The sequence below is a fragment of the Salminus brasiliensis genome, chromosome 7 (genome assembly GCF_030463535.1).
Source record: "Salminus brasiliensis chromosome 7, fSalBra1.hap2, whole genome shotgun sequence".
Classification (NCBI taxonomy): domain Eukaryota; kingdom Metazoa; phylum Chordata; class Actinopteri; order Characiformes; family Bryconidae; genus Salminus; species Salminus brasiliensis.
This window is the reverse complement of record NC_132884.1, coordinates 9,924,377-9,937,309: the sequence shown is the minus strand read 5'-3', so window position 1 is coordinate 9,937,309 and position 12,933 is coordinate 9,924,377. Positions and strand designations below refer to the sequence as shown.

The window sequence follows — 12,933 nt, the reverse complement described above, 5'->3', positions numbered from 1 at the left end:
ACTGTATACTGGGCACACCCCATAAGACCTGCCTGATGTTTTGGAGATGTTCTGACACAGTCATCTAGCCATCAGAATCTAAACTATGTCAAAATGGCTCAGATTTTTATACTTGTATATTTGTCCTGCTTTCAACACATCACCTTCAAGAGCTGACTGTTCACTTGCTGCCTGAGATATCCCAGCTGTTCCAGATTGTGCCATTGTGTAACAATATAATCAGTGTTTTTACTTCACCTGTCGTGGTATAATGTTATGGTGTGCATTTAAATGAGTAATTATGCACTTATGTAATTATACAAAGTTTGTTCAGCCTGATCCCACAGTGGAAAAGTCTATATTGGTCGTTTGTTTCGTCCCATTTTACGTTCAGAAGAAACTCAACCTTTAGCGATGAAGAAAAGTCTGATTCCCAACCGAATCCCAACATTACTTGTTGCAACTCTGGCAAAAAAACTACAGAAGCAAACTTCAGATCCCAAACATGTCTTGGCTTGGGGTAAGGGGAGAGAACTGTGCAAATTTATTTCTTGGATGAACTATCCCTTTAATACCAGAGCAAGCCTGTGTTCTTTCCAGAAAAGCTTTCTGGAATTACAGCTATGCTCTCTCTCTCAGTAAGTGTCCAGTTCCAAAATGGAACAACAAAATACCGCTTGGCAGTTTTAGCCAGACATTTGGTTTATTACGTGGTCAGGGTCAGCAAGGGGTCGCGCCACTGGTTCGGAACCAAGGAACACAGTGTTTTTGTAAAAATCAAGCGTCATTCTTTGGCTGTTTCCTGAGAGATCATCAGTAAGGAAAAACGTCAGTGAGTGAGTGGCAATAGGCCTACATCCTGGGCTGGTAGGGGGAGCATGACATTTTTCTCTTTATCTTCCTCTTTCTCTAACAGTTGCATAACTGTGATTTCAAAGAACTCAAAAATAATTAAAAAAAATGTTTGGTAAAAATAACTTTTATATAATTTATGTTGTTAGGTTGGAATCAGCTCCCAGCATACTTTAATTTAAGAAAAACAGAATGATCCTTTACAATTTTTGACTTTAGAGAAACAAATTTAGAGCTGCAATGTGGACTAGAAAGGAAAAGTTTGTGAAGATCGGCTGTTTTTGGTTATTCAATGACATTGATTTCAAAATGATTGGTTTGCCTGCTACCTTAGTTGCTGGATTTACAGCTTTCTGCTCTGAGGAGCTTAGTGTTTTTTAGTTTATGGGCTAGGTGGCTGCTATAGTGTCCATGGGTAGTTGCAAGGCAGCTGCTAAGGTTCCCCATGTGATTGAAATGGTGTCAAGGTTTGGTCTAGCCAACTTAATAATCCATCCATCCATCCATTTATCTTCTTATCTGCTTCTTTCTGGCACTGTGGTACCACTGTGCCATAGTAGTAACAAAAGTGACAGTAAAAGTAATAATAATATGAAGTAGGATAATAAAAATGATAAAAATAATAAGAACAAGGAAATTCTACACATTCTACACCATACTACACCAGCTACACATGACATGACAATCTTATACATTTCCCTACTACAAAAAATATGTTAACTCTAGACCTCTAAGGGCTAAAGCACACACACACACACACACACACACACACACACACACACATACACACACACACTCACACACTCACGCTTCAAATATGTACAATTATATAAGCCAGGCAGTCAAGTATTTGGAGTTCAAAAACACAGCCTGGGTGTGTAGCCTGTTAATGCTTAAGAAGAACGCAGACATGCACACACACACACTTGCACACCATAATGCATGCATATGAATGTCATTGCTAAACGTGAACATAATCAGGCTCTGCCAGGAGCAGATTTATGCTCGTATCGGTGGAGCAGCGTGAGATTTGTGGAATCTTGTGTGTGTAGAGTGATTAATATCCATGGCTGAGCACACATTCCACATAGAGATACACACACTGTGTGGAGACCGAGGGCCTGGTCTGGCTGTGGAACGTGCTGGTTGGGTGTAAAAAGCTCTTGCGTGCAGCGCCAAATATGTTGCTGAAGAATTCACTTGTGCAGACATGCAGCGAACGCTCCAACACACACAGAGTGTTTGGAAGTTCAGTTCGCAGGAAATGCACAGATGGATCTGCCACAATCACGCAGGGTAAACATAAACACACCCACAGAACACTTACACACCCACACACATTGAGCACATTAACATATATAAGCTAACACACAAGCCATATAAATATACATACACTCACACATACACACAAGTATATACATACATGGGACAAATCACAGACATGTATACAACACACAAACCACATACGCACACAGGGGCAGACCACATAAGCAATGGTGGTTCTAGATTCAATTGTGCCCTGGACAAAACCCCTCTTCCCCTCCCCTCCCACCACACCACAAAAGGGACCGGAATAACGGCTGGACACAACAAGGAGAAGGTGGACATGGGGTGGAGACACTGAACACATAGAGAAGCACATGGCCAGGTAACGTAAACATGTGAGTGTTGGAACCAGGGCGAAAAAAGGAGACCACCACCCCATTCAAATGAGCTACACTATATGTTCAAATTCAGATATTTCAAGTTATACACATTACTGACACAGATGTGCAAATGCACACACACACAGCTTGTCAAGTCCCTGTAGAGAAGCAGTGCAGTGGAACTGCAATGATGAACAGTTCTCTGGAATGATGGTGCTCATTCCAATACTTTTGGGATGAATAACTGTGTTGATCATCCAACATCCTGACCTCACTAACACTCTTGTTGCTGAATGCAATCAAATCCTTACAGCATTGCTCCAAACTCTAGTAGAAACATTAGATACTGTCTCTACTCTCCAGAATTACTGCAACAAAAGCAGGATAATGTATTTTTTGATACCCTTTATTTTTGATTCAGTTATGAATGAGCATACTTTTGTCCATACCATGTAACTATGCACCCAAATACAATAACCAATATGAAGTTTTAATTTATGTAATATAATAAAATACATTATTCATGGTGCTGTACTGCAATACGGACCCCCCAAGATAACCAGCCAATCACTAGACTGTTATTGTTACTGATGTTCTGAGTCTGACTGTTACTGAGCTGTGACCCTACTAACAAGCTGACTGAGACTTTCCATAATACAGCCACCGTACTGAGTGCGCCCATTCATAATTTAATCAGTGAACTGTCTCCTCTTATGTTGTCTCTGTTTTCAGTTATGGGTAATTCATTCCCCTCTCCCTTTATCCCCATAACTCTCTCCCACATACTTTGCGCTCATTCAAATCACATAAATGTACACACACATATAAACACACACATACACCACATGAGAATACAAGCACATATGTAACATACTTGGAGTGCAACGCAATACCATTCTCTGTATCAGAATCTGTTTAATGCTTCAAATATCTGAACCAGATTAGGCCAGTGGGCCTGGCCTAAACCCGAGGTTTACATTTAATCTGCTGCCCTGCTTGAAGTGTGGTCCTACATGAATTATAAGAGCGTCAGCTCTGCTGGGAAGTGACAATGTTTTAAAAAGTAAACTTTAAACTTCTGAATTGTTGTTCAAAATCCACTTACACTATTCTAACAATACTGGGCAGGCCTGCCCATTACTCATCTACATATACAAAGCCCTACAAAAGTGCTTCACTGTTAGCTCAGAAAATTCCCTTAGCTAGTTTGTATCGGCTCAGATTCCAAAAGAAACCTCTAAGCTTAGATGCTACTAAATACAGAAGTCAGTATGGGGACCACAGTACTCGGCACTACACTTCGCCCAAGTACTCTTGGAAGAGATGGGTCTTCAGTTGGCGTTTGAAGACAGCGAGTGATTCAAACACCCAGGGGAAGTTCGTTCCACCACTTTGGTGCAAGGACAAAACGGCTTCTCTTGGTACAAATCGGCTTCTAAGCCTTGCCATCCAGTACAGAGACGCTGGTCCATTCTTGGCTTTGTAGGTGTGCAAAGGAAGACCAGCCAGAAGGGACTTGCAATAGGCATTTCCGAACTCTAGACACTCAGATCTGCACTTCTAAAAATACTGAAACTAACCTGGCACCAACAGCCATGTCATGGTCAAAATGACTGAGATCACATTTTCCCCCAATCTGATAGTTGATTAGAACATTACCTGAAACTTATGTCCCATATCTGCATGATTTAATGCGCTGCACTGCTGATTCGATAAATGCATGAATGAGTAGGTGCACAGGTGTTCCTAATAAAGTGCTTAGTGAGTGTATGTTTTTATTTTGTTGTTCAGTAAGGCAGTGTTTAGGCCAGGTTTCTGGAGGAAACCGCTAATGACCGGCTGTGTCCAAAATAAAACCATATTTCTATAACTGTCCTGTAAGCACAACACTGAATTGATTCTATTATTCATGTATTTACTGCCTGAAATACCAATTAAGTGTAACACTGCCACTTCATGCAGAGGTGCTATTCCATACAGACCATGCACTGAGCTCAGGGTAGCAGAACTCATGTAAAGTATGTATTATCCTGATTTATCTTTAAAAAATAACTTCTACTTTTTATTGATGTATGCTTTTGCTAGTGGCCTGCATGTGCTGATATTTAGGGTGTAAATCAAATTAGCAAAACCTGGGTTTTAAACCTGAGGTTTATGGTTTGTCACTTTCATGAACTGAAATCTCAATGTTCGTAAAAATACAGTTTTCCTTTCTACCTTCAAATCACATGACCAGCAAAATGCTTCTCGAAAGACCTGTTAACATTAAATGTAAGCTTAGGCCATGTTTACTTCTGGTTCAAATCCAAATACAGATACAGATATTTTGAATACTAAACAGGATGACACTTTATTTGGAGTGGTCCTTATTAGATGACATAAACACTCATCAGGCTCTCAGTAACAGATCAACAACTTCTCAAAGATGCAGCAGCACTGAAGCATTTGAATACATTCAGCAGATTATCCAGAGACTTTTAATTAACTGCATAAATAACATTAGTTTAGAATCTGCTGAACTCATGTGTTTTTATTTGGAGAGTCCAAGATCTGCAGATGTTCGCCTGAGAGATCACTGATCATCTAACAGTTCTAATGCAGACCATCTCAGGCAGACCATGACCCATAGTGAGGATTCAGGATTAGGCATTAGGATTAGGTCCAGCTTGAGGGTCAAGATGAGGTTTTGAGTTGAGGTCAGGATTAGGGTCAGGATGGGGGTTAGGATTAAGTTTTGTGTTGAGGTCAGGATTAGGGTCAGGATGAGGATTAGGATTAGGGTCAAGATGAGGGTTAGGATTAGGTTTTGTGTTGAGGTTAGGGTTACGATTAGAGGCAGGATGAGGGATAGGATTAGGTTTTGTGTTGAGGTTAGGGTTACGATTAGAGGCAGGATGAGGGATAGGATTAGGTTTTGTGCAGGATGGGGGGGTTAGGATGAGGTTTTGGGTTGGGGTCAGGATAAGGGGCAGGATGGGGGTTAGGATAAGGTTTTGTGTTGAGATTAAGATTACGATTACAAAATTTGTGTTGAGGTTAAGGTTACGATTAGAGCCAGGATGAGGGCAAGGATTAGGTTTTGAGTTAAGGTTAAGGTTAAGGGTGGGGTTTAGGGCTAGGATCAAGGGGTAGGATTAGACTTTGCGCTAATGTTAGGATTAGGTACAGGATGAGGGTAAGTATTAGGTTTTGAGTTAAGGTTAAGGTTAAGGGTGGGGGTTTGGGCTAAGATGAAGGGGTAGGATTAGGCTTTGCTTTAATGTTAGGATTAGGGCCAGGATGAGGGTTAGTATTAGATTTTATGTTGAGGTTGAGGGTGGGATTAGGGACAGGATGAGGGTTAGTATTAGGTTTTATGTTGAGGTTGAGGGTGGGATTAGGGACAGGATGAGGGTTAGTATTAGATTTTATGTTGAGGTTAAGGGTGGGATTAGGGACAGGATGAGGGTTAGTATTAGGTTTTATGTTGAGGTTGAGGGTGGGATTAGGGACAGGATGAGGGTTAGGATTAGGTTTTGGGTTGAGATTAAGGTTAGGATTAGATCCAAGATTAAGGTTAGGTTTTGGGTAAGGATGGGTTAGGTTTTGCTTAATGTAAATAACATACTAAGTCTAACTGATATAACATATTAAAAGTAAATGTGCTTAATGTAACAGAACATTAAGCACATGTCAACAGAACATAATCAAGATATTTACCTTGGTGTATTCAGATGTCTCACTGCTGCTACTTCACAGATATGTTTTGGAAGTGTTACTGATACTATGTTAAGAAGTTATTAAGGATCTACAAAGGAACATTACAAATACAGCATAAACAGATACAGAAACCAGCACAGATAATGGTATTGTGTGACACTCCTGCATAGGATACAGATTAGATATGTTTCTTTGTAATGGAAGTTCCAGTAAGATATTTAGATGCAGTCATAGACACATAAGAGTTTACAGTGACTCTCATGGTCATGTCTGGCGTGAAGCATCTGTATTTCACATCTGTTTAGTCTGTTTATTCTAACTAATGTATATATTTAAATTTCAGCAGCTCTTTGGATGTTTACTGGTTTGTACAGTAGAGGAGAACTCCAATACCCTGCCCTTTATCCATCAACAAAACACACATCTGGCTCTGCACTGTTGAAAAACTGTTGGTGGGAAAAAAGCCCTATAAAAACATCTGCTGATAATGAAGAAATTACATCTCTGCCTCAGTGTCCATCTTGTATTCCAAACCTAACAGACTCTCATCGTAGGAACATCAACAGTGCAGTGTGAGCCCATCAAATCCATCAGATACATTCAGAATGTATGGAGAAGAGCTGACAGACATGAAGCAATGAAGCAGTAACTATCCATGATGTGATGTCTGCACACTGTCAAAGTGGCACTGAGCATACTGCAGGGAGTTTTTCAATAAAGCCCTTATCTTATGTTGACCAGAGGGAGGATGTGCACTTCACGTCCATTTCACCTTTTTATTGGCCTTCTTCGTCTTTTTCTTCTTTTTGCCTTTATCCCGGTCCACTGTCAGTTTGAGATTCTTCAGCTCCTGTCTCATCAGTTCATCCACCTGAAGAAAGAGAGAGTGTCTGACAGTGAGGGTTAAATGAATACTCTAGTGTTGTGCAACCTCTATCTAACCTCCACCGCAGATGATTTAATTGTACTCTATAAGGAAACAAATTAGAACAGATTGCTAATAGGTGCAAACTGGACAGTTTATTATATTGCACAGTGACTACAGTCTATGCAGTTGTTTTGAATCAGTGATCTAGAAAGGGTGTGTTGTGATGCACTAGATGGCATGTCTAACTCTCACCTGCACTCTGACCTCCTCCTCCACCTCTATCCTCTTCTCCTCTCGCACCAGCTGAGAGTCAAAACGCTGCGGGAAGTTCTGGCCTTCGTCTCGACTCTGCCAAACCTCTGCAACAGAGACAGGAACATACACACTAAACGCCGCATACCACTACACAATTCTTAAACACAGAATAAAACTGGACCAAATAAAGCAATGGATATAAAAGAACAGAGCATTAAGTAACAAAACAAAACAGACTAGAATACAGTCTAGAATAAAAGACAACACAACACAACAGAATACAAGACAACACAACAGAATACAAGACAACACAACAGTCTAGAATAAAAGACAACACAACACAACAGAATACAAGACAACACAACAGTCTAGAATACAAGACAACACAACAGTCTACAATATAAGACAACACAACAGTCTAGAATACAAGACAACACAACAGAATAAAAGACAACACAACAAAATACAAGACAACACAACAGTCTACAATAAAAGACAACACAACAGAATACAAGACAACACAACAAAATACAAGACAACACAACAGTCTAAAATAAAAAAACACAACAGAATACAAGGCAACACAACAGTCTAGAATAAAAGACAGCACAACAGAATACAAGACAACAGAAAATCTAATAAACACAAGACAACACAACAGAACAGAAGACAACCAAAACAACTAAAAACAATACAAGACAACCAAGACAACACAATAAAACACAACACAAAATACAGGACAACCCAATAGCATACAAGATAACACAACAGAACACAGGCCAACCCAGCAGAATACAAGATAACCCAAAAGACACAACAGTCTAGAATACAAGACAACACAACAGCCTAGAATACAAGACAACACAACATAATACAAGACAACACAACAGCCTAGAATACAAGACAACACAACAGTCTAGAATACTAGACAACACAACAGAATACAAGACAACAGAAAATCTAATAAAACACAAGACAACACAACAGAACAGAAGACAGCCAAAACAACTCAAAAGAATACAAGACAACCAAGACAACACAATAAAACACAATACAAAATACAGGACAACCCAATAGAAGACAAGATAACACAACAGAACAGAAGCCAACCCAGTAGAATACAAGACAACCCAAAGAACGCAAGACAGCCTAATAAAATACAAGACAACACAACAGAGCAGAACAAAACACAACACAACCTAATAAAATATAAGTCAACCCAAATGAACACAAGGCAACACACCAGATTACAAAACATCCAAAAGAATACAAGAGAACCAAGACAACAGAGCAGATCACAAAACTAAACTGTGCAGTGCAACACAACACAGCACAGTATATGTATCAGTGTGGCACCACTTAATGCAACACACAATAGCACAGTATAGCTGAGAACAACAAAAGACCATTAGGCAAGGCCCCATTAGTCAGAAGGGCATGTAAAAGTATCAGCAAGATGCCGCTGATCAGCGGAGCATGTAAACTATTGGCAGGATGCCACCAGTCAGCAGTGTATGTAACAGAATTGGCAGGATGCCATTTGTCAGTAGAGTATGTAGTAGGAAAGTGTAGACAGGATGTCATCGGTTAGCCGTGGATGTAAAAGTATAGGCGGGCTGCCATTGGTCAGCACTTTGTATGAAAATATAGACAGGTTGCCATTGGTCAGCAGTGTATGTAAAAGTATAGACAGGCTGCTATTGGTCACATGTGCATGCATACATATGCATGTAAATATAAGCCATCCTCTGAGATGTTTGCTTGTGAGCAGCACTTCTATACAGTGTTTAGAGTAGGAGCCGGCTGATTTGAGCCTGGAGCAGAGGAAGCACAGGTGCAGGAGTGAGGGTGAGAACACCGGGAGCATTTGTCCTCCGTGGTGCTCTCTCATGCGCCATATCCTGACAGGAAGTTCATTTCCGCACATTTCCCGGCCTAGGACAGGGCAACGTGCCAGGCTGATATGGGTAGGCTGGAACAAGGGTGTCTCTCAGCAAAGTTTTGAGGTCAACTGAGGCTTACAGTGGAGAGACATGAAACCTTTGTTCTTCACATCAGGTTTTAGTGGGTTTGATGACATTTTAGGATTGCTGGGAGACGCTTCTTTGCGCATATTGCAGCCTGGATGGCCTGGCCTGGCCATGCTGGCAGTTTGTTTCACTAAACTCTTTAGTGAACAGTGGAATGGCTGATTTCTAATTTTCCTGAGATCTTTTTAAACCCATTCCGAGATTTATATGCATCTACAACTTTCTTTCAGAAAGCATCAGAGAGCTCCTTGGATCCTGCCATGGTGATAACACTCACTTAAATGATGTAGAGCAATCCAAACTAAATGTCTAAAGTTTAAATAAGAATGACTCCTCCAAGTCCCCTCTAATGAGGTTTTAATCATCTGCAGCTGACGTGCTGCACCTGATTCTAATTTTAGGCATTTGAGCTAACTTTTTCTTCATGAGAAAAGAAGTTAAAAGACATTTCTTCAGTTATATTTGTGTAGATTTATCTTTAGTTTTTTTTTTATTATTAATGCCCCCTACTTCCAATATTGTGTTTGGTTTGTTACCAAAATCCACAATATCAAATGTGATGCCTTTATAAAGAGGCTTTAGCAATGGGATTTTCAATACTATGGTGACGCATACACTAGTGACACATCCGAATCCCAAATATGGCAAATTCTTGTTTAGGTTGGGGAACTGTGAGTGCCATGGCAAAACCCTCAGCTTGTTCCTCTTGAGGAAGTTCATTGTGGATGTTGACCGAATCAAAATCTGGAAGGGCATGTTCAAGCTTGCAATACCCAAACTGACCCACAAGCTGTATTTCATGTGCTAGACCAAGCCATATCTCACAGAAACAGATCCTGAACAATAAGTTTTGGTATTTTGGCAATGGGGAGTGTGGGACCAAAATATTTGCTCTTTATTTTGAAAAAGGTGCTAACATCACAATAGCAATGCTAACGTCATAATAGCGAAGCTAATGCCACAATAGCAATGCTAATGCCATGATAGCAATGCTAAGCCTGCATTAACGATGCTGGGAGAGGCCGGTGGTTGGTGTGATAACACTGTGATTGAGATGGTGGGCAAAGACAGTGGCTGGGCATGCTGCTAATGCAGCAGTAGCAATGTTGAGTCTACATGCTAATGCTACGCACTTTGACACACACATTAATGCCACAGCAATTACACATTCACACATACAACTTCCCTTTACTAATATTTCAAGCAAGGAGACCCAACTTCAGCTTACTTAAGATTACATCTCCTCTCTGCAGCACATATACCTGTTTGCTCTGTGGCAAAATGTAGTCCTCAGATTGTCAGTAAGAGAAAATGTTCTGCAAACAAAAGGCAGCCTTTGCACATGTGCCTTTCAACAAGGTGCATCAGTCAGTCAGCCAGTCACTTATTCACTTAGCCAGTCAGTAAGTGAAATTGCCTCTTACAGACAAAAAAGCGTAAGCTGTATGGTGTAGATAGATCCAGGAGGACACTTGTTGTAGATACCATATAAGGGCAAAAGGATAGGAGCTTAAGTGCACCTCAGGGTCGATCTGTGCCCATGCTTGGCATAATACTTAAAAAGTTTATCCAGAATCTGTTGAGTTAGCAACTTTAGAGGCACTGATTTGTCTAAGCTAACTTAACAAGTGTTGGCATTAGGCGTGTAGTTTCCCTGAGTCTCCAGTCGGTGATCACTGGTTCCATGTCAGGTTCGGGCAGTATTTTGTCACACTACAGTTGGGTTCAGATTCGGGATCAGATCAGCTTGACCTCTGACAGAATGCTCTCTGGGTTCATAATTTGAGCTCTGACCACAGACTCCTACAGACAACTCCATTGTCTCCGCTGTTTTGTCAAGTTCGGCCATGAGTGGAAGGGCAGTGATGCTGGAGCTTGCGCCGGTGGAAACTAAAAATAAGCAACCACACTTTGAAATGAGATCTCCTGCTGGGGTCAGAGATCAACCTGTCCTCCACAAGGCCTCCCTTTTTAAGGTCCCGTTTTCAAAACATCCCCAGGCAATCTGATCCATATAATTACCTTAGCGCGTCAGCAGGGTGCATTCACACGGGCCGGCCTGTTTGTTTAAACAGGGGCATCTAACTCAGACTCCCGAAAACAGACTGCTTTTTGAGGGAGCCAGAGAGTAAGCGGGGCCAGCTTTGAAAGCCCCGTTCTACTGGACTGAAGGAGCTGAAACCAATCCAAAACTGTAAGGGACAGAGATACAGAGAAAGGAAGATAAAGAGGCCACAGCTGAGAGCAAAAGTGAGGGAATCTGCAAATTTCATGCTAGCTGGACGTTTGACAAGACCATGCCAGAAAGATGATTTGGCACATGTTGGACCACCCACGTTTGTGCAGGGTGAGGTATGTTGAGGGCACCTACCACCTGGGGAGAGGCTGAAAGACACTGGAGGGCCGAAGTGTGTGTCGGCTTTACCTCTACTGCTTGGATCAATAGTGCCCTGTCGCGCTCATCATTTGGTCTTCCGGTAATTGGTCATTAGTATGCTAGTGAAGGCTTTGTGCCACTCTTTCAGCTCGCTCGCTCTGGGAATGTTCCCCTCTGCTTCTTTTTTCTCCAGTCATTCAGCAGACAGGAAGAGGGATTTTTGGGTAATCGACGCTTCCTAAGGCGCGAGCCCCTCCTGCCAGGAAACTGGAAATTAAATTCACAGTTCATGTCAAGCCAGTGTACCATGACACCAGTGCTCAGGAAAGCAGGCCTTGATATTGCAGATCAACCAGCCAGAGAGAGAGAAAGAGAAAGAAAATGATAGGGAGAGGAATAGAGAGAGAGGTAATGAGAGAGTGAGAGAAAGACAGAGAGAGATAGAATGGAAAGACTCAGAAAGATAGAAACCAGCTATTGGGAGAGAGAGAGAGAGAGAGAGAGAGAGAGAGAGAGAGAGAGAGAGAGAGAGAGAGAGAGAGAGAGACAATCAGAGAGAGGAAGATAAGTGAGAGTCTCTGAGAGATCTACTGGGAGTGAGAGTGAGAGAGATAGAGGCACAATGAGAGAGAGAAGGAGAGAAGTGAGACACTGTCAAAGATAGGCTAAGTCTACCGTGAGAGAGAGAAAGAGAGAGGGAGAGACAGAGAGACTGGGAGAGACACAATGAGCAATGAGAGATAAGGAGATAATTGAGAGAGAGAGAGAGAGAGAGAGAGAGAGAGAGAGAGAGAGAGAGACAGAGAGAGTGGGAGAGACACAATCAGCAGTCAGAGATAAGGTGAGAATTTAGAGAGAAAAGAGAGAGGCTGGGGGAGGGGAGAGAGGGAGAGACAAAATGAGAGGGTGAAGTGAGAGACTCAGAAGTATAGACTAAGTCAACTGGGAGAAACACAGAGAGAAACAGAGAGAGAGAGAGAGAGAGAGAGAGATAAAGAAAGAGAGAGACACACACAATGGGCAATGAGAGATAAGGAGAGAATTGAGAGAGAGAGAGAGAGAGAGAGAGAGAGAGAGAGAGAGAGAGAGAGAGAGAGAGAGAAAATAATAGAGACATTAGAGAATCAGAACCAGTGGTGAAACCAGTCTGTAACATAAAATCACAACAAGAAAGCATGAGCGAGAGAGAGGGAGAGAGAGAGAAAAACAGAGAGAGAGAGATCACTA

The 12,933-nt window shown here is 41.5% G+C and overlaps 1 protein-coding gene across 2 annotated transcripts in view; it reads right to left on the bottom strand.

Annotated features, from left to right (window-relative positions):
* iqca1 (IQ motif containing with AAA domain 1) overlaps positions 1–12,933 on the bottom strand; it is an 86,831-nt gene that overhangs the window by 29,053 nt on the left and 44,845 nt on the right. For both annotated transcript variants that reach the window (XM_072682920.1, XM_072682923.1), the window contains 2 exons: positions 7,297–7,403; positions 6,949–7,047 (listed from right to left, as the gene is read on the bottom strand). In XM_072682920.1, coding sequence (XP_072539021.1) covers positions 6,949–7,047; positions 7,297–7,403 — 206 coding nt within the window. The remainder of the gene's footprint in view (positions 1–6,948; positions 7,048–7,296; positions 7,404–12,933) is intronic.